The sequence below is a fragment of the Salmo salar genome, chromosome ssa10, assembly GCF_905237065.1.
Source record: "Salmo salar chromosome ssa10, Ssal_v3.1, whole genome shotgun sequence".
In the NCBI taxonomy this organism is placed as follows: domain Eukaryota; kingdom Metazoa; phylum Chordata; class Actinopteri; order Salmoniformes; family Salmonidae; genus Salmo; species Salmo salar.
In genome coordinates, this window is record NC_059451.1 from 20,918,765 (window position 1) to 20,938,292 (window position 19,528).

The following is a 19,528-nucleotide window of genomic DNA, read 5'->3' on the forward strand; positions in this document are numbered from 1 at the left end:
ATTAAAATCCTAATTTAACTATGGAATACAGTTAGCCGCTAATCACGAGTATTAATTGGTCTGGAAACGTTGGAGCCTAGACGTCATCATGAAGCCTCTGAACCCTTAGAGGAGGAGTAAAGCATGTGCATCCTCAGTGGTGGAGGATGATGGGTAAACAAGGGAGAGACTCTGGAAAGGCCTTGTTCGGGGAAGATTACAGACACCACTGCTCCCCACATCTCTTCATCGCTCCTGGCTGTTCACCGGCCCCACTTCCTTCTCCGTGGTAGATAGGAGAAAGTTAACTGTTGTATGGAAAATGTTCACATTTTTGTTTCTTAACTTTGGGAGGAGAGCGAGTAAATAAACTCATTTTTATATCAACTTACATTTTTTCTTTAAGGTGTTGAGTACCTTTCATATTACAATTACAAAAACGTTACTGCCCATACAATATGGACAATTCCCTTATATCCCCTCCTTGACGTGGACGTCGATTTAAGGCAGCCCCCCGCACCTCTCTGATTCAGAGGGGTGGGGTGAAATGCGGAAGACGCATTTCGGTTGAATGCATTCAGTTGTACAACTGACTAGGTTTCCCCTTTCCCTTTCCTTTCCCTCTCTCTCCCCCAGATTGAGGTGATGGTTTCTGGCTCCAGGAATGGGGGCAGTTCGTCTTTGAGTGAGGGGGCGTCGGTGACGTCTGTGACGGGTGCGTCCCCTAGCGCGGGAGTGGGGCAGGGCCCGGTCCTGCAGTTCTTCACCAAGCTGAGGCGCCATGCCAGCCTAGAGGGGGCCAGCCCATACTTCAAGATCAAGAAGTGGAAGCTGGACAGCAGCCAGCGGGCTTCTAGTCTGGACACCAGAGGTAGAACAGACTTCTTATTAATATTTACGTATAGTATGTTTCAGGCTTACTGTATGTACAGAATGATGGATGGAGCATCGGCCTCATTTAAATGGTTCTTTGTACTCAAATTTAGTGTACAAATTGTATTTTAAAGACAATGCTTCTTAAGAATGAGGTCCAACTGCAAGAAGCTTCACTTAACTGCCAAGGCGCGTTGTGTACACTACACACACACACACACACACACTCTCTCTGACAGATGGCTTTATGACGCAGGACTCTTCTCTTCCAAGGCATTGTGAGCCTAACTGAAACCTCCCCACAGCTTTCCTCACAAACACACAAATACTGCTCCCTCTCCTGCTCCCCCTACACACAGCTAACAACAGAACACACAGGACTAACACCCCCCAAATAGACTATATATACAAAAGTTTGTGGACACTCCTTCAAATTAGTGGATTTGGCTATTTCAATCACCCCCGTTGCTGACAGGTATATAAAATTGTGCACAAAGCCATGCAATCTCCATAGACAAACATTGGCAGTAGAATGGCTTTACTGAAGAGCTCAGTGACTTTCAACTTAGCACTGTCATTGGATGCCACCTTTCCAACATGTCAGTTTGTCAAATTTCTGCCCTGCTAGTGCTGCCCCAATCAACTGTAAGTGCTGTTATTGTGAAGTGGAAACATCTAGGAGCAACAACGGCTCAGCCGCGAAGTTGTAGGCCACACAAGCTCACAGAACGGGGCCGCTGAAGCGTATAGCGGGAGCTTCGTGAAATGGGTTTCCATGGCCGAGCATCCACACACAAGCCTAAGAACGCAATGCCAGCTGGAATGGTGTAAAGCTCACCGCTATTGGACTCTGGAGCAGTGGATACGTGTTCTCTGGAGTGATGAATCACGCTTTACCATCTGGCAGTCTGACGAATGAATCTGGGTTTGGCGGATGCCAGGAGAACGCTATCTGCCCTAATGCATAGTGCCAACTGTAGAGTTTGGTGGAGGAGGAATAATGGTCTGGGTCTGTTTTTCATGATTTGGGCTAGGCCCTTTAGTTCCAGTGAAGGGAAATCTTAACGCTATATCATACAATGACATTGTAGATGATTCTGTGCTTCCAACTTTGTGGCAACAGTTTGGGGAAGGCCCTTTCCTGTTTCAGCATGACAATGCCCCCGTGCACAAAGCGAGGTCTATACAGAAATGGTTTGTCAAGATCGGTGTGGAAGAATTAGACTGGTCTGCACAGAGCCCTGACCTCAACCCCATCGAACACCTTTGGGATGAAATGGAACGCCAACTGCGAGCCAGGCCTAATTGCCCAACATCAGTGCCCGACCTCACTAATGCTCTTGTGGCTGAAGGGAAGCAAGTCCTTGCAGCAATGTTCCAACATCTAGTGGAAAGCCTTCCCAACTTCATATTAATGCCCATGATTTTGGAATGAGATGTTCGACGAGCAGGTGTCTCTTCAGCTGACTGGTACAGTACATAAGCAGATAAGACATGCTAACCTCTCACCATTACAATAACAGGGGAGGTTAGCATTTCTGGGGGGGTATGATATTTGTGCATCTAACTTTGTCACTCATCATTATTCACGATTCATTTTACATTTACATTTTAGTCATTTAGCAGACGCTCTTATCCAGAGCGACTTACAGTAGTGAATGCATACATTTCATACATTTTTTTCTCCGATTCATTCAGGACTATGCATAATCATGGTAAATTCCACATCAATGTAATTTCTTTAAATACACTTTAAATACACATAAATTAATTTTCTGGTCCACTAAAATGTGGGGACTATGTACAAACAGTGCTATAATTTTTAAACGGTTCACCCGATATGGATGAAAATACCCTTAAATTAAAGCTGTCAGTCTGCACTTTAACCCCTAGTCATTGTATCATTTCAAATCCAAAGTGCTGGAGTACAGAACCAAACAACAAATGTGTCACTGTCCCAATACATTTGTAGCTCACCTATATGTTTGGGGCAAATCCAATACAACACATTACTTAGTCCCACTCTCCATATTTTCAAGCATTGTAGTGGCTTCATCATGTTATGGGTATGCTTGTAATCTTTAAGGACTGGGGAGTTTTTCAGGATAAACGTAATGGAGCTTAACTAACACATGCAAAATCCTAGAGGAAAAACTTGTTCAGTTGGCTTTCCACTAGGCACTGGGAGACTATTTCACCTTTCAGCAGAACAATAACCTAAAACATAAGGCCAAATCTACACTGGAGTTGCTTACCAAGAAGACAGTGAATGTTCCTGAGTGGTCAATTTGACAGTTTGAAGAATTTTGAAAAGAATAATGGGCAAATATTGTACAATCCAGGTGTGCAAAGCTCTGAGAGACTTACCCATAAAGCTATTTCTGTATTTCATTGTCAATAAATGTGCAAGAAAGTCAAAAACAAGTTTTCACTTTGTTATTATCGGGTTTTGTGTGTAGATGAGTAAAAAAAAAAACTATTTCATCCATTTTGAATTCAGGCTGTAACATAACAAATTGTGGAATAAGTCCAGGGGTATGAGTATATTCTGAAGGCACTGTATTCATGCTACACACAGCACAACTGCTGCTACCAGACTCTTATTATGATTGCTAAATACTGCACAATTTAAAACACTTGCCCCCAGTCCCCCAAAACGCATGTAAATATTGGACTATAAATTGTGCCTTCCTGTATTATACTTATGCTAAAATGTTTTCTATTCTACTGAGACATTTACATTATGTTTGTATTCTTATCTTTTATTATTTCTTATTTTTGAAGGAACCTGCAAGTAAGCATTTCGTTGGATGGTGTTTACCATGTGTATCCCGTTCATACACCTAATACAACTTGAAACGTGATATACCATGGTGAATGTTGGTGCCAACATCCCATGTCTCTCTGTGGCCTTGGACTAATGTTTGCTCTGCTTTGTCCTGTGTGTCAGGGTCCCCTAAGAGGAGGCAGTTCCAGAGGCAGCGCGCCGCCAGTGAGAGCATGGACCAGGAGGATAACGACGCCCACCACATGGACCTCATCCAGTACATCGCCCGCACCCAGGACGTCACCTACCACCCCAGCCCCTCCGCCTCCGCCCGCCTCCTCTCCCCCTCCTCTTCCTCCAAGCCACCACCCTCCCTCGGCAGGTATCTTTAATTCCCTCGCCATCCTTCCACCTCACCGCTTTGCCTCAGTCATCAATACGGTAACTAACAGTATTATGGATAGTTTTGTGTATGTTTTTCCTGTTAAGGTTAGGATTTGAGGAGAGTAAGCTGATCCTAGATCTGTGCCTAAAGGGAACTTTTACCCACAGCTGCTTAACAAGCCAGCCCATTCCATCGCTGATGCAGAGTGATGATGTCATGGACAGGAATAGTTTTTGGGGTCAATGGGAGAATCTCAACTGCCAACTCCTCGCATCCTCTCTCCTCTCCTCGCGAGGGGACCCAAGCAGTATGCAATTAAGATTTTCCATTAGTGACCCCCTTACTTGAAGTTACTGTGGACGCAGAGCTGTGATGTATTTTAAGGAATACAAATATGTATTTATATACTGAATAAAAATAACTTTGTAAACCACTTTAACCATGTATTTCTCTCTATATTTCTCCAAGCCACTGTATATGATCAGCTTTTAAGTAATAATCAAAGCCAATCCATATTTGTTTCTTCTACAGTGCTGGAAGCTGAAAGTATTCATGTTGATTCCTGAACATGCATAGTTGCTAACATAATGCAAGCCATATGTCATGCTTCTAATGGATAACTAACTGGGACCAGTAAAATCACAATGTAGGGAAATTCTACACATTTGCAAAACACATGACATTGGTGCATTGCAGTTCAGTGGTTTGTGGAAAACATGCTACAACCATAAGAAGTCATGGTGATCACTTGTAATCACAGTGGCTGCAAACATACTCAAACATCAGACATCAGATCTGTGTATGGGTGTTCTGTGACTGACTGTTGCACTGTGTGTGTGCGCGTGCGTGCGTGCGTGCGTGCGTGCGTGCGCGCGCCTGTCTTTGTACGTGTGTGTGTGTCAACGCAGGTTAGAGGTGGAGGTGGAGGTGGAGCCCAGCTGCAGCAGGGGCCAGGTACCAGGGTTGATCGGCCTGTCCCCGGAGCCCCAGGACGAGGCAGCGAGCCTAGGGGACTATAGACAGGAGAGCTTGGCCTCAGACCACCAGGCCTTGTACAGAGACATCTGGACGCTCCGGGCCTCTCTAGAGCAGTACGGCTCCTCAGACCATATCAACAACGACAGGGACTCCGTTCGCAGCGACGCCGACAGTGTCAGCTCCCTGGGGGGCCGGACCGAGAGGGGGGAGCTGCCCAGTAACCCCTCCCAGGACATCGGGGATGAACCCGAAGGGGATGTAGAGCTGCCTGTGGATGATGGGATGGGAGAGGAGAAGGAAGAGAAGAAGAAAGGGGGGAAGCAGGACAGTGTGGTGTCAGAGAGGGTTAGTGACGGGGAGTCAGGGAACCGTAAGCTCATGCAGATGGACAGTGGCTATATGTCTATAGAGGTTCCATCACGGGCGCCAGAGGAGTTGAGACTGTTTGGCAGTAGTGGCAGTATAGACAGGACGGCCCTGGAGAAGAGACACTACTTCACCAGTGCAGGGCGCACTGGCACAGTGGGCGAGAGCTTCGAGGCCCGCATCTTCGAGGAAGAGCCAGGCGAGGAGATGCTGGTGGGGGCGACGGGCGGCATCGCAATAGAAACGTCCAGGTCTCCCCTGGGCTGGTCTCCATATGGGCAGATGTTCACTCCACGAGAGGCGCAGCCGCACTCCCACCCACCCTTATCATTACACCGCCGCGACTACAGCATCGACAAGAAAACTGACGCGCTCTTCCATGAGTTCCTCCGCCACGACCCCCAGTTCGACCAGCAGGAGTCACCGAGGAAACATCGCTCGCGCATCCACCTCCGCAAACAGTGGCAGCGCAACAAGCAGTACAGTGACCCGGGCGTTCGCTACCAGTACCACTCCTTTGAGAGGCAGCGGAACCCCCTGCGACGAGGCGATAGCGTCAACTACCCTCTGGACACGGGCTTCCACAGCACACTGCCACGCATCGTCAGTGCGCCTGATGAGGAGGCCAGCGAGGGGGCCCCCAGTACCCCCCAGACGCCAAAGGCAGAGGCGGTGGTGGCGGGAGGGGCAGGAGAGGTGGAGGAAGGAGACAGGAGGAGGGCGAGTCCCAGCAGTAGCTGTGGCAGCAGCACCGTGACCATTAGAGACCTGGAAGGGAGGGCATCCTGTTCCCCTCCCACTGTTCCGGATAGAGAGGGCCAGCTAGGGGAGCAGCCTGACCCCCAGGAAGACACTAGGCAGGTGGTACACCCCCCTGAGGATCCCCCCCAGCCTCCTGACACGGGCAACGGCCGACAGACCATCACAACCGAGCTGACGGACAAGCTGAGCGCCACTCTGGACGAGCGGCTGTACACAGGCCTGCGACGGACCAAGGACACAGCGGCGGTGACAGAGTGTGTGGTGAAGGTCGTTCACGCCTCCCCAGACCACAGCCCAGTGTAGCATGTCTCCAGTCCTCCTCCACTCCTCCCTGATATTTTGTTTCATTTGATTTTAGTCTACGCCGGGTAACTACAATTTCTCTATCTGTCTGAATCAGCTGATCCCAGACCAGTAACAAGAAAACAGGCTACACTATACAGTATCATGTAGGCCATTTGAAGAATACACCCCTAGATAGTATTTACAGTACCATAGTGTCTCTTACTGCTGTGATTCCTTTCTCCTCTTAGAGAAGTGACGATGTAAAGAGCCAGTATGCCCTCTGCACTAGTCTATCCACTGTGAAACTAGGTGCTATTAGACTTGAAGTCATCTCAAGATCTGGATACAAAGTTTCTGGGCGTAATAGGCCAGTCTAGACTGATAGGCCTAGGCTTAATTGTAATGTGATGTAATTGAATCAGAATCTATGGTACTAGGAACAGAAACAGATCAGACCATGAATTTGAAAATGCAATTTGTTTTTCTCATAAACACTCATTAAATGGGTATGAAGATGCTGTCCTAATTTGGACACCAAATAAATTGCAGTATCCATATTAGGACCACCTCGTCATATCCACACTGGATCAGAGAATATTCTTCATCAAGTATCCTTGTTGTTTAATGTCTGGCCTCATGTTTCTATAAAAAAAAATGTCTTACTGCTTTCCAGAAAAGTGATGGTTGTTAGGACATGTTGTTCAATGCCTTTGCATTTATTGACACATTTCATTTAAATGTGTCTATGCTTGTTTTATATTTCACTCTGGTTGTGACTGTAATAAGTGGGATATTGGAGGCCAGGGTGAGAGCAACTTAAATGACAGGCTTTTACCTAATTTCTGTGCCAAAAATACCTTGTTAGCTAATGGAGGGATCTCAAATGTTACTGAACCAGGGGTTGGAACCAAAAAAATTGTTCCAATTGTTTAGTTTTGAACAGAACCGGTAATTTTTCATTTTGTTCCACTGTTCCGACCAGCAAAAAAGTTCTGAACAGTTTAGAACCCCTAAAAAAATTACTGGTTTATATTGTTCCTTTTTTAACCTGTCAAATCATTTATTTACATTTATCTTATTGAATGACTGTCTGCACCAATCAGTGCAGACAGAGCAGGCAAGCTAGTTGTTTACATGCGTGATGGACAGGCAAGTGTAGCCTATGGTGCAAGATGCGACAAAGCTTTTGCGGGTGGAGAGAGCGAGAGAAGGTTGAAGTGCTGGGCATCTTGTTATGAAATGCATTATCTGAATTAGGTCAACAGAATTATACCTACGGAGGAGCGGCTTCTATGGAGGAACTTTGAATGTCCTTCGAGATAGCTAGCTGACAAGCTAGTGTGTGCAGAGCCACACCATAATTAAAAACATTTTTTGTAGTTAATAAATTTGACATGAAACATGATAACTAGGCCTATAGTATCCTTAACTAGCATTGAAAAAGTTAATCCATTATTTTCTAGCTAATCTAAAAGGTCTCCCGACTTCTGAATCAAGCTTGTAACCTCAGTACAGTAGCCTATGCTTTGGAGAGGAGAGGGGCAGGTAACTAACACACACACACACACACACACACACACACACACACACACACACACACACACACACACACACACACACACACACACACACACACACACACACACACAAAGATTTTCAGCTTGCAGGCAGACACTGGAATAAGTTTGAGTGACAGAGTGAGGGCTTTGCATAGACATTTTGTTGTGGGACTAGAAAAAAAATGCCTGGAATGTAAAATAACGTCATTAATCGGTTCCAAAGCTTTTAAAAAGAACAGTTCTGTTCTAGAACAGTAAGGATCACTTTCGTTCCAGGTTCCATCTGTTCCTTGAAAAATGTTGTTCCTTTGTTCCAACCCCTGCTGACAACTCTGTTAGAATCACACATCAAAGGCTCCCTTGGCCTCCCCCAACAGTGTTGGTTAGTGCTGGTCTATAGCTGTAAAGGTTTAAATTAAAGCTTGGAATGGGACCGATGTTGCCCTCGCAGTCATTTGCGTTTATTGAATTTATTCATAAAGGCATAGTTTCTTGTGCATGGGTTTACCAAACAGGCTTTATTTGTTTGCTCACTTTCTTTTCTTTCCCCTCCTTCTCCTGTGAAAGTTGATAATGCAGCAGCGCATCCCTCTGGGCTATAAGGACTGCACTTCTTGTCCGTTACCAAACCAGAACAAAGTTGTTATTTGGAGCAAATTCCACATCTTCTCCTTTGACATCCTCTGTGTGGACTTTGCAACCCAATGCCGTTCAAGTATAACCCCATTATCAGATTATGTCTTATGTGCCAAAAGAAGGCAAGGAATGGCACGCCCGTTCCAGAATTACCTTGGAAACTATTTTGCACTTAACTGTGTAGTGGCTGGGAGTCTGCTTCTCCTACATCCCACAATCAGCAGGAATATTTGATCAAAAATGAAGGGGAGTCCCCCTCCCGTAGTCCACTCTGCCTGATCTCTTGCTGAGGGTGTAACACTATGAAGATAGAGAAATTGCCGTAAATGGAAAAGAGGAAGATATGTCTAGCTTTCATTTTCCTCCTTTTGGGTGTGACCGTGCTACTTCACAGCCCGGTGAATCAGATATGTTTCCTCTAATAGGGACATCAGATAGCTCCTTGTTATAGCTGAGTGGACTCACAGGCAGAAGGTACCTTAACTCATTAGGGGAACAATGGCCAAGATGAAAGCTGGTGCTGGTCAAGATGAAAGCTGGTCTCACCTACTTCACATAGCCCACACATCAGATAGTGAACATTATGTCACCATGGGAAAGAAACCCAGGGGCTTCACATGTCTCAGCACCATTTTGTGTCATTACCAGGTGCCTTTTATGGAGGTGTTAGAACGTCAAGGAAGGAGACGGATCCTTCCGCCAGTCACCCTTGGGAACAAACAAGATCAGATGCCTTTGAGGTTACTGGTTACTCAGCATTCTCTGATTCTTGTCAGTAATGAGAGGAATGGTGCATCATTTCTGGACTTAGCAAGGGGGTGACAACACCAACTTAATGAAAAAGACTAGAGGCGCAAACAAATTAGTACATTTGTACAAAGATTAACTTTGTTGTGTATACAAGCACAATGTTGCAGGAACTAGTGTAGTCTCTTATTAGGTGTAGACGTAACTGGGGACACTGTGGTGAAAGACGTTTTGTACACAAGTAGCCTGTCCAATGCATTGACGCATTACTGTGCATAGGTTTGCATGATAATTAACCATTTTAGTTCATATATTCATGATTTCTCAGAACTACTGCACCAAATGAATGATTCCATGGTCGTCGGTCGACAGAAGACATTTAAATCAGCACTGGTACTAGAGGTTTTGCATTCTATGGAATCTACCTTTGTTTAGGAGTCATGCCATGCTAACTAATAATCTACAATTGAGATTTATTTCCATGAAAGAGAAAAATATACAATCTATTTCTGTATTCCTGATTGTTATAACTGCTACATTTCTCAAACTAGTTAAAGTTGAGCTTTATAAATAACTGATTTGTTGACCCAGATTTATATGAGACTTGAGGGACCAAACAATTAATCTGTTATTTGGGGGTTTTCCAACAAGTAAATAAATGAATAAGGCATTAATGGTTGTGTCTCATTTAATGGTACTCCAAAGCAAAAAGAGTGGGAAGAAGAGGAAGACAAGGGGACTGCAACACTATCCTCCCTCTTCTCCATCCCACTCCGTGTGTTGTTCATTTCAGGTGTTGAGGGTCTGACGGTGTGTGGAGCTGTTAATATGCACCAGAGCCCGTGCACATCAATGAATGACTCCACAGTGATTAGGGTTCCCAATCAATTGCAAAGCAGAGTGAAAGTAGGACAGCAGTCTCAACCTCTGTAAGAACTGCATCACCAACGCTACATCAGCAAATATGACAGAATAAAAAAAAGCCAGCATTACATCAGATTCCCCAATAGCTTTACTCCAATGATTTAAGTCTTTATTGCTATGATCAACCACTAATACAGTGTGGATTTATTTACCAACCTGCAGCAAAACTAGGACTTCTGTTCGCTTTTGCCCTTGGATTTATAAAAGATGCAGTGTTGGGGTAGGGGTAGCCTTTTTGGTCTGTGTGAACATCCCTCTCAGGGATGGTCCAGTTCAGTACAAGGTTTGACAGTTCAGATGAATAGTGGCCAGGCCAGCTCCACTAAAAACAAGCCCATCACAGCAGGAGCCACATATCATCTTATCAAAGTAGGCTGCAGCCCACCCTCCCACCAGCCAATACACCAATCAGAATAATACATCAAAGTCAAGGTGAAGCAATCTGCAGTATAGTGTTGTAGTGCCAGAGGAACCTGCAGGTTTGACTGCAGCAGCACACTAGTATGAGCAAATACAGATGTTCCTTAAAAGATGCACTATGCAGAAATCATTGTCATTTCCCGGTTGCAAAAATTATAATAGTTCACCTATTTTTATATGTGACAAAACAAGCAAGTATAGCGTAGAGAATCAATCATTGTACCAAATAGTGGTTTCAACTGGTGTACAAAACCTAAAGCAAAAGATGCAAAAACGAAACTTAACGGGAAGCATAGGAATAGCGATATAGAACAGATCTAACGCTTCTTAGACTTGCTTTCAATGAGGATGACAAATCTGAACAAGTGAAAAACCGACCAAAATTTGTTAAGGAACTGATATCTCAGTGAAATGTCAATTTATCTCGTCCATCAACTGGCTCGCTCTCGAACCTAGAGCCTGGGGATGAGTCGGTTAGAAAGTTTCACACTGCCTATTGTTTGATTGACAAGATACATTTATTTATAATACAGCCACAAATAAAGAGAAATCACAGAACAAACAGCTGGTGAGGTTGGGGTGCATTTTATATAAATAATCATTAAAACCCATTTTGGGGACTAAAACACCAAAACAAAACTAAAGATGCAAAAAAATCTAAAGCAACAACATTCTTGAATAGTTATGTATACTTGGCTTGACTATAGTTCCCTTTCGCCTGCATATGCCGTTAATGCATTTTTTATTAAATGATCATAATTATTACCGTTACAAATATTGTAGTTTATTGAAATGATCCATGTCATTCAATACACATCACAATGTGCGCTTTAATACAGAGTAACTGTAGGATAAACAGTATAGTAGTCTAAAACGAGCTACATTCATACAGTGAGGGGTGGGATTCCCAGTATGATTTGCAGAAGGGGGTAAGTCCTAGCCTCTTCTCCATTTCTCTCTGGAGCTTCACTCTTACATCATCACGTTGTCAGTCGTCAGACAGAAAATAACTAGTGAAATCAACCACTGTAGTGCATCATGTCCTGTTATTGCATGCTGCAGACCAGGCTGTCAAAACATTCATCTCCCCAACGTCAGGGAGCTGGAAAATAGAGAACACAAACCTGAGGGAATCAAAAACCGACAATTAGCTACAATCATTTACAGTATTACTCAATGAGTTATCAGCACCCCTCAATTAAACATTTGCACAATACAGTTAGAGATGACAATAGAGGATTCACATTGTATTACAGTCTGAATAATGCAGGATTCACATAGTATTACAGTCTGAATAATAGAGGATTCACGTAGTATTAGTCTGAATAATAGAGGATTCACATTGTATTAGTCTGAATAGAGGATTCGCGTAGTATTAGTCTAAATAATGCAGGATTCACAGTGTTACAGTCTGAATAATAGAGGATTCACATAGTATTAGTCTGAATAATAGAGGATTCACGTAGTATTAGTCTGAATAATAGAGGATTCACGTAGTATTAGTCTGAATAGAGGATTCACGTAGTATTAGTCTAAAGAATAGAGGATTCACGTAGTATTAGTCTAAATAATAGAGGATTCACGTAGTATTAGTCTGAATAATAGAGGATTCACGTAGTATTAGTCTGAATAATAGAGGATTCACGTAGTATTAGTCTGAATAATGGAGGATTCACATAGTTTCACAGTCTAAAAGAACAATAGAACCAAGATTGTATGGATAGGATTCTGCATCTGTATTGCTTCTCCCCTCAGTTGGTGCTGTAAGAATGTGGCCATTTGCAGTGAGTGGGAGACCCCCCCCAGCTGTTACTGCTGGACTCTGTCAGACAGCAGACTCCAGACTGCAGCCAGTACCTGGAATGGCCCGTCTTTTACCAAAAACAATATCCTGTCCAGTCCATTAGGCCCAGTCTCAGCTGTGCTGCGAGTTATTTGCTGCACAAACTAATATAGATTGGATGGTGTCCCCTTCTCCATCCTCCTCCACCCTTCTCCTCCTTATTGAGAAAAGGCAGCTCAGTGTTTTTGGATGTCTCTGAGAAGATGCTGCAGAGGAGTGTGATCCCTCTCCACCCACACACACACACTCCCCCCCTAAGGCTCTTTCCTGATCGACTCCTAAGAGTGGAGCAGAGTCCAGGCACTAGCAGAATGTGTGGGAGATGCCTGCCTGCCCATGAGTCAGAAAGGATGCCGCTCGGTTCCCTCTTACTATTAAACGGCTATTCCATTTCTCACTGATTAGCTGTGGTCCCAGATCCATCCATGTGACTGAAGACAACAACCAATAGGTTGCAAATGATGTCATCTTCAATTTCCTACAGTACTGTAGATGTGGCGTTTCAAATATGCCAATAAAATCATTTCCCAGGGGTACTGTATTATATAATTATTTTAACAAATATGTTAAATGTGTTGCATATAGCACGATCACAATTTTGTAAATTGTCATAAAACGGGCAACATGTTTGTTAGGAAGGGATATTCTTCAAATTAGCATCAGAATCCCCTATTGGCTCAGGAGATGCAATGCATTTGTATGAACCTGTTAACCAGGCAGGAGTGCATGATGGGATCCTTAATTTTTCCTTCAGAAAGAGGAATGTGAGGCGTGAGGCAGGGGGAGCTTGTTAAAGAGTCAGAGCCCGTTCTCAGCAATGACTCATAGGGAGAGAAAGAAAGAGACAGGGAGGGAGAAAGAGGGGAACCCACATGAATGAGCAGGTGCCTCGGGGGGGAACACAGAGAGAGGGGGGAAAATAGGAAGAGAGGAGAGAAGCCTAGAAAGAAGATTATGCTGCATCTCCCTCCCACGCAGTCCGCCCACACACTCCTGCTCTCCATCCATACAGAGGAGAGCATCAGCGTCAGTCAGGGCTCTTCCAACCCCACCCCGTCCCTAGCACCATACGCTGCGTCAACCAGCCCAATCCTGCCTCTCCAATAACCGAGCCTTCCTCCCTCTCCTCTCCTTCCCTGGAGACGCCACTCTACTGTTCGGCTCCATAATTAGACTCCTCAGGCCTGTGTTTTTTTTACCTTGAGAGCAACTTGGAAGACAATCAAGGCACACATGCGTAATTACACCAGGCAGACGTGTAGCCAGAATCTTACCTCCATTTGCTTTTTTGTATACAGTTAGCTGTAGGTTTCAGGAGGGGATCAAAGGACTATGTCATCTCAGTTAAATTGATAAAAATGTCATCTTACTTGGATTTAGTAGCATTATCTTCTGAAGGTCACAGGGATGCCACAAGGTCTAAACTACACCATATTGTACAGCTGTTAAACACTCTCCCAATGCCGCCTCCTCCTCACCTGTCCAGTATATGTGTTCAGGGCTGGGGGTCCAGGGGCTGCCCTCATTGCTGCTTGCAGTTGGACAGCTTGCGGATGCGGCTGTAGGTGGACACTCCTTTGCGTGAGGGGTTGGAGGAGGAGGAGGAGGAGAGGCGTTCTGATCGGGACCTGGTCCTGCTGGTGGTTGGGTAGTGGTCCTGGTCTGTCTCTGTACCGTTCACACATAGGGTCCTGAGCCCCAGTCCCGGCCCCACACAACCCCCCTGGTGCCCGTTCTGCTCCAGCCCATCCTCATGCACCCGACCTGGGGAGAGAACACAGAGACGAGAATTAGAGGTTGGAGGTCAGTGGTCTAAGCTGACTCAGAGAAACATACGCTGTCAGCCATCAGGTTAGACTCCTGGTGGAAGTCATCTTTATGCACAGATCTGGGATCAACTTACTCCCCCAAACCATTAGGCGGAAATGAAAAAAATGCCCTTAAATCATTAGGTCTAGGACGTTTTTCCTCCACACTGTTAGTAACAGGTCAGAGTGACCCGAGATAATGGGGGAGGTGAGCACTGAGCAACCTTGAAGAAAGTTTGTAGACGGGCAAAAACTGTTGGGAGACCTTTACTAAATGTAAGCATATTTTTACTGTGTTCTTCAGCCGTTTGCATTTTTACAAAAGAGACTGTTCAGGGTCGCTCCCAATATAATTGTATTAGCAAATGTAGCATAGAAATAAAACGCTGCATTCAAACATAGACAAGAATTGCACATATCCCTGAAAATGTAAAATGTCTCACCTAAAGAGAATACATTTACTAATTAATGCCAAAGCGTTTCATGCCATTTCTTCTATGTGGGAAACTCAGCACAACCAAAAACAGCCTGCTTTATTTTAGATGTAGTTCTTCTAAAGTTACAAAAATTCTTGCAAAACTAAGGTGAGGTGGGCTTTAGCTTAAGTAGTGACTGAGCACATTTGGGTCCGCTTGCCAAATCAAATCCTCCAGACGCGAACAGTATTCCCACCAGTCTTGTTTTTTAGTCCAAGACTATGCTTCCATGTCTGGGAAACCCTAATGTAGAGTTAGGGCTGTTGCGGTGACAGTATTACCACCACACCAGGAGTCATGACTGCAGTCAAATTCCACGTGACTCAAAAATCTTTTCTCATGCACTCGGGACATGTGTTGGTAGTAGGCCTATCCAATTCACTAATGACCATCAGGTTACGAATGGCCTGATACTCAGGGCTCTATTGTCCTTCTAACCACTCTGACGTTAATGCAAATGCGATCTAAAAATCACATCAAACACTTATCATTAAAACAGTATCATGCTTTAAAAAAACTCACCATTAGGCTACATTTTGTTACATCTGTGATTATCAATTTGAAGAAAAGTTCAACAACAGGTTGGATCTGAATGGAAAACATGGTTGTTTGAAAGCCAAACACAATGAAATGGACAGCGCTTTCTAAGGTGATGATTCATTCAAAAGCCTTTAAGACATTGCATGTAGAACACCCATACAAATATCAGGGCTTATGCCTATATATGAGCCCAAGCCCGAAAGAAAAAAGAATTAAAATGATTGCGCTGTTATACAATACATAGCCTACCACATATTACGCAGTGGCGGTCAGTGTTGTTTAACTTCTTATGGCTTGAGGGCGCCATTTTCACGTCCGGATGAAAAGTGTGCCCAAAATATACTGCCTGCTACTTAGGCCCAGAAGTTAGGATATGCATATAATTGGTAGATTTGGATAGAAAACACTAAGGTTTCTAAAACTGTTTGAATGATGTCTGTGAGTATAACAGAACTTATTTGGCAGGCAAAACCCCGAGGACAAACCATCCAGGATTTTTCTTTTTTTAGGTCAGTCTTTTCAATGGTTTTTCATTGAGAATCCATAATTCTAAGGCAGTTGCTTGCAGTTCCTATTGCTTCCACTGGTTTTCAACAGTCTTTAGAAATTGGTTGATGTTTTTCCTCTGTGTAATGAAGAAGTAGCCCTGTTTAGAATGAGGCTCGAGGGAAGTGTATTGTTTGATAGAGGCGCGTGACCTGAAAAGCACGCTCCACTTTGTTTTCCTCCGGTATTGAACGCAGTTTATCCCATCTTAAATTTTATCGATTATTTACGTAAAAAAAATACCTAAAGTTGTATTACGAAAGTTGTTTGAAAAGTTTGGACAAAGATTAAAGGTAACTTGAGATATTTTGTAGTCATGTTGCGCGAGTTGGAACCGGTGTTTTTCTGGATCAAACGCGCCAAATAAATGGACATTTTGGATATATAACGATGGAATTAATCGAACAAAAAAAGGACCATTTGTGATGTTTATGGGACATATTGGAGTGCCAACAGAAGAAGCTCGTCAAAGGTAAGGCATGAATTATATCGTTATTTCTGAGTTTTGTGTCGCGCCTGGCGGGATGAAATATGATTGTCTGTGTTGTTTGATGGGGTGCTGTCCTCACATAATAGCATTGTTTGCTTTCGCCGTAAAGCCTTTTTGAAATCTGACACTGTGGCTAGATTAACAAGAAGTTCAGCTTTAAAATTTGGTGTATTGCACTTGTGAATGTATGAAAGTTCAATATTTTTTTATAATTTTCTTTTGAATTTGGCGCTCTGCCATTTCACCGGTTGTCGTCAAATCAATCCCGTTAACGGGATTTGAGCTATAAGAATTAAGATAAGTGAGGACAAATGCTTTTTCATGAGCATGGCCTTATTTATATTACAGCATATTGGATGACTGTCATTCATATTCCATTCACCCAGTTCAATGTAACATCAATAGGTTTAGGCTACTACACGATACTCGAATTTTCCCTATAGGTTGCCACAACCAAGCCTATGAATGAAAGTTTACAACGTAGGCGCACACAGGTCGAAAGAGAAATTTGAGGTGACACAGTGACAGACAGTTACACATTATATACCGCCTTGCACAATCTTGCCTGCATCTAGCTTGCAAATGAGTTTCTATTGGACAAATTCAGGCATTTTCATCCCGTTTTGTTTACTTCAGTTTAAGAAACGTTTTTCAACAGAATCGGTGGATGAATACACCCCTGATCATAGCAGCCACGTTGTATTCACTCTATGCACTCTTCTCCTCTCACCTTTTCTCTTCATGTGTGGACAACACATCAGCTGTATGTGACCAGGCACCGAACCGCTACACAGCCTACATCAACGTTAGTGTACAGTCAGTAAGCGGGTACACCAGCGGGCCTCGTGGTAATATATTTGTAATACCAAAAGCTTACATTGTGTTGGAAAGTCAAAGCCAGTGAGCTAACATACACCCTGCTCAAACAGAGGGATTCTTTCAGTAGGCTAAACTACCTAGCTGCATTTGCTAGCTAAGTAACGTTAAGTGAAACTGAAAAAGAAATGAAATCTCTATTTCCCCTCTTGCTTCTTCCTCATTTTGAAAGGAATTACATTTGTTCAACTATTGTCATTCCCTCTCTTTGAGTCAACTACTCACCACATTTTATACACTGCAGTGCTAGCTAGCTGTAGCTAGTATTAGATTAATTCTCTGATCCTTTGATTGGGTGGACAACATGTCAGTTCATGCTGCAAGAGCTCTGATAGGTTGGCGTAATTTCTCCGGAAGTTGTCATAATTACTGTGTAAGTCTATGGAAACGGGTGAGATCCATGAGCCTCCTAGGTTTTGTATTGAAAAACAAATGATAGTCCCACTAAGCGCAAACCAGAAGGGATGTGTATCGCTGCAGAATGCTGTGGTAGCCATGCTAGTTAAGTGTGCCTTGAATTCTAAATAAAATCACAAACTGAGTGTCCCCAGCAAAGCGCCCCCACACCATCACACCTCCTCCATGCTTCACGGTGGGAACCACACATGCAGAGATCATCCGTTCACCTACTCTGCGTCTCAAAGACAGCAGTTGGAACCAAAAATCGCAAATTCGTACTCATCAGACCAAAGAACAGATTTCCACCGGTCTACCGTCCATTGCTTGTGTTTCTTGGCGCAAGCAAGTCTCTTCTTCTTATTGGTATCTTTTTTGTAGTGGCCTCTTTGCAGAAATTCGACCATGAAAGCCTGATTCACGCAGTTGATGTTGAGACGTGTCTTCAAAATATCCATATAAATTTTCCTTCCTCGTGATGCCATCCATTTTGTGAAGTGCACCAGTCCCTCCTGCAGAAAAGCACCCCCACAACATGGTGCTGCCACCCCCGTACTTCACGGTTGGGATGATGTTCTTCAGCTTACAATCCTCACCCATTTTCCCCCCAACATAACAATGGTCATTATCGCCAAACAGACCAGGCGGCATTTCTACAAAAAGTGCGATCTTTGTCCCCATGTGCAGTTGCAAACCATAGTCTGGCTTTTTTATGGCGGTTTTGGAGCAGTGGCTTCTTCCTTGCTGAGCGGCCATTCAGGTTGTCGATATAGGACTCGTTTTACTGTGGATATAGATACTTTTGTACCCATTTCCTCCAGCATCTTTGCAAGGTCCTTTGCTGTTGTTCTGGGATTGATTTGCACTTTTCGCACCAAAGTACGTTCATCTCTAGGAGACAGAACGCGTCTCCTTCCTGAGCGGTATGACGGCTGCATGGTCCCATGGTGTTTATACTTGCGTACTATTGTTTGTACAGATGAATGTGGTACCTTCAGCCGTTTGGAAATTGCTCCCAAGGATGAACCAGACTTGTGGAGGTCTACAATTTTCTTTCCGAGGTTTTGGCTGATTTCTTTTGATTTCTCCATGGATGTCAAGCAAAGAGGCACCGAGTTTGAAGGTAGGCCTTGAAATACATCCACAGGTACACCTCCAATTGACTCAAATGATTTCAATTAGCCTATCAGAAGCTTCTAAAGCCATGGCATCATTTTCTGGAATTTTCCAAGCAGTTTAAAAGGCACAGTCAACCTAGTGTATGTAAACTTCTTACCGACTGGAAATGTGACACAGTGAATTATAAGTGAAATAATCTGTCTGTAAACAAATTGTTGGAAGAATTACTTGTGTCATGCACAAAGTAGGTGTCCTAACCGACCTGCCAAAACTATCGTTTGTTAACAAGAAATTGTTGGAGTGGTTGAAAAACAAGTTTAATTGACTCCAACCTAAGTGTATGTAAACTTCAGACCTCAACTGTATGTATAGATAGAAAGATCATATTTACATAAGTAGTCAGACCCTTTACTCAGTACTTTGTTGATGCAACTTTGGCAGCGATTACAGCCTAGAGTCTCTTGGGTATGACACTACAAGCTTAGTACACCTGTATTTGGGGAGTTCCTCCCTATCTTGTCTGCAGATCCTCTCAAGCACTGTCAGGTTGGTTGGAGAGCGTTGCTGCACAGCTATTTTCAGGTCTCTCCAGAGATGTTCGATCGAGTTCATGTCCAGGCTCTGGCTGGGCCACTCAAGGACATTCAGAGACTTGTCCCAAAGCCACTCCTGCATTGTCTAGGCTGTGTGCTTAGGGTCGTTGTCCTGTTGGAAGGTGAGTCTGAGGTCCTGAGCACTCTGGAGCAGGTTTTC

At 43.9% G+C, this 19,528-nt stretch overlaps 2 protein-coding genes across 6 annotated transcripts in view; one reads left to right on the forward strand and one right to left on the reverse strand.

The window, feature by feature from the left end:
* Positions 1–8,387, forward strand: part of cbarpb (CACN subunit beta associated regulatory protein b) — a 54,047-nt gene extending 45,660 nt beyond the window's left edge. For both annotated transcript variants that reach the window (XM_014216317.2, XM_014216315.2), the window contains 3 exons: positions 616–850; positions 3,803–4,001; positions 4,913–8,387. In XM_014216317.2, coding sequence (XP_014071792.1) covers positions 616–850; positions 3,803–4,001; positions 4,913–6,413 — 1,935 coding nt within the window. In that variant the 3' untranslated portion in view covers positions 6,414–8,387. The remainder of the gene's footprint in view (positions 1–615; positions 851–3,802; positions 4,002–4,912) is intronic.
* Positions 8,388–11,250: 2,863 nt separating this feature from the next.
* The window catches only part of LOC106613746 (serine/threonine-protein kinase STK11), a 32,015-nt gene continuing 23,737 nt past the window's right edge, over positions 11,251–19,528 (reverse strand). For 3 of the 4 annotated variants that reach the window (XM_014216320.2, XM_014216319.2, XM_045687473.1), the window contains 2 exons: positions 14,003–14,288; positions 11,251–11,805 (listed from right to left, as the gene is read on the reverse strand). In XM_014216320.2, coding sequence (XP_014071795.1) covers positions 14,047–14,288 — 242 coding nt within the window. In that variant the 3' untranslated portion in view covers positions 11,251–11,805; positions 14,003–14,046. The remainder of the gene's footprint in view (positions 11,806–14,002; positions 14,289–19,528) is intronic. The other variant, XM_014216318.2, reaches the window with a different exon arrangement.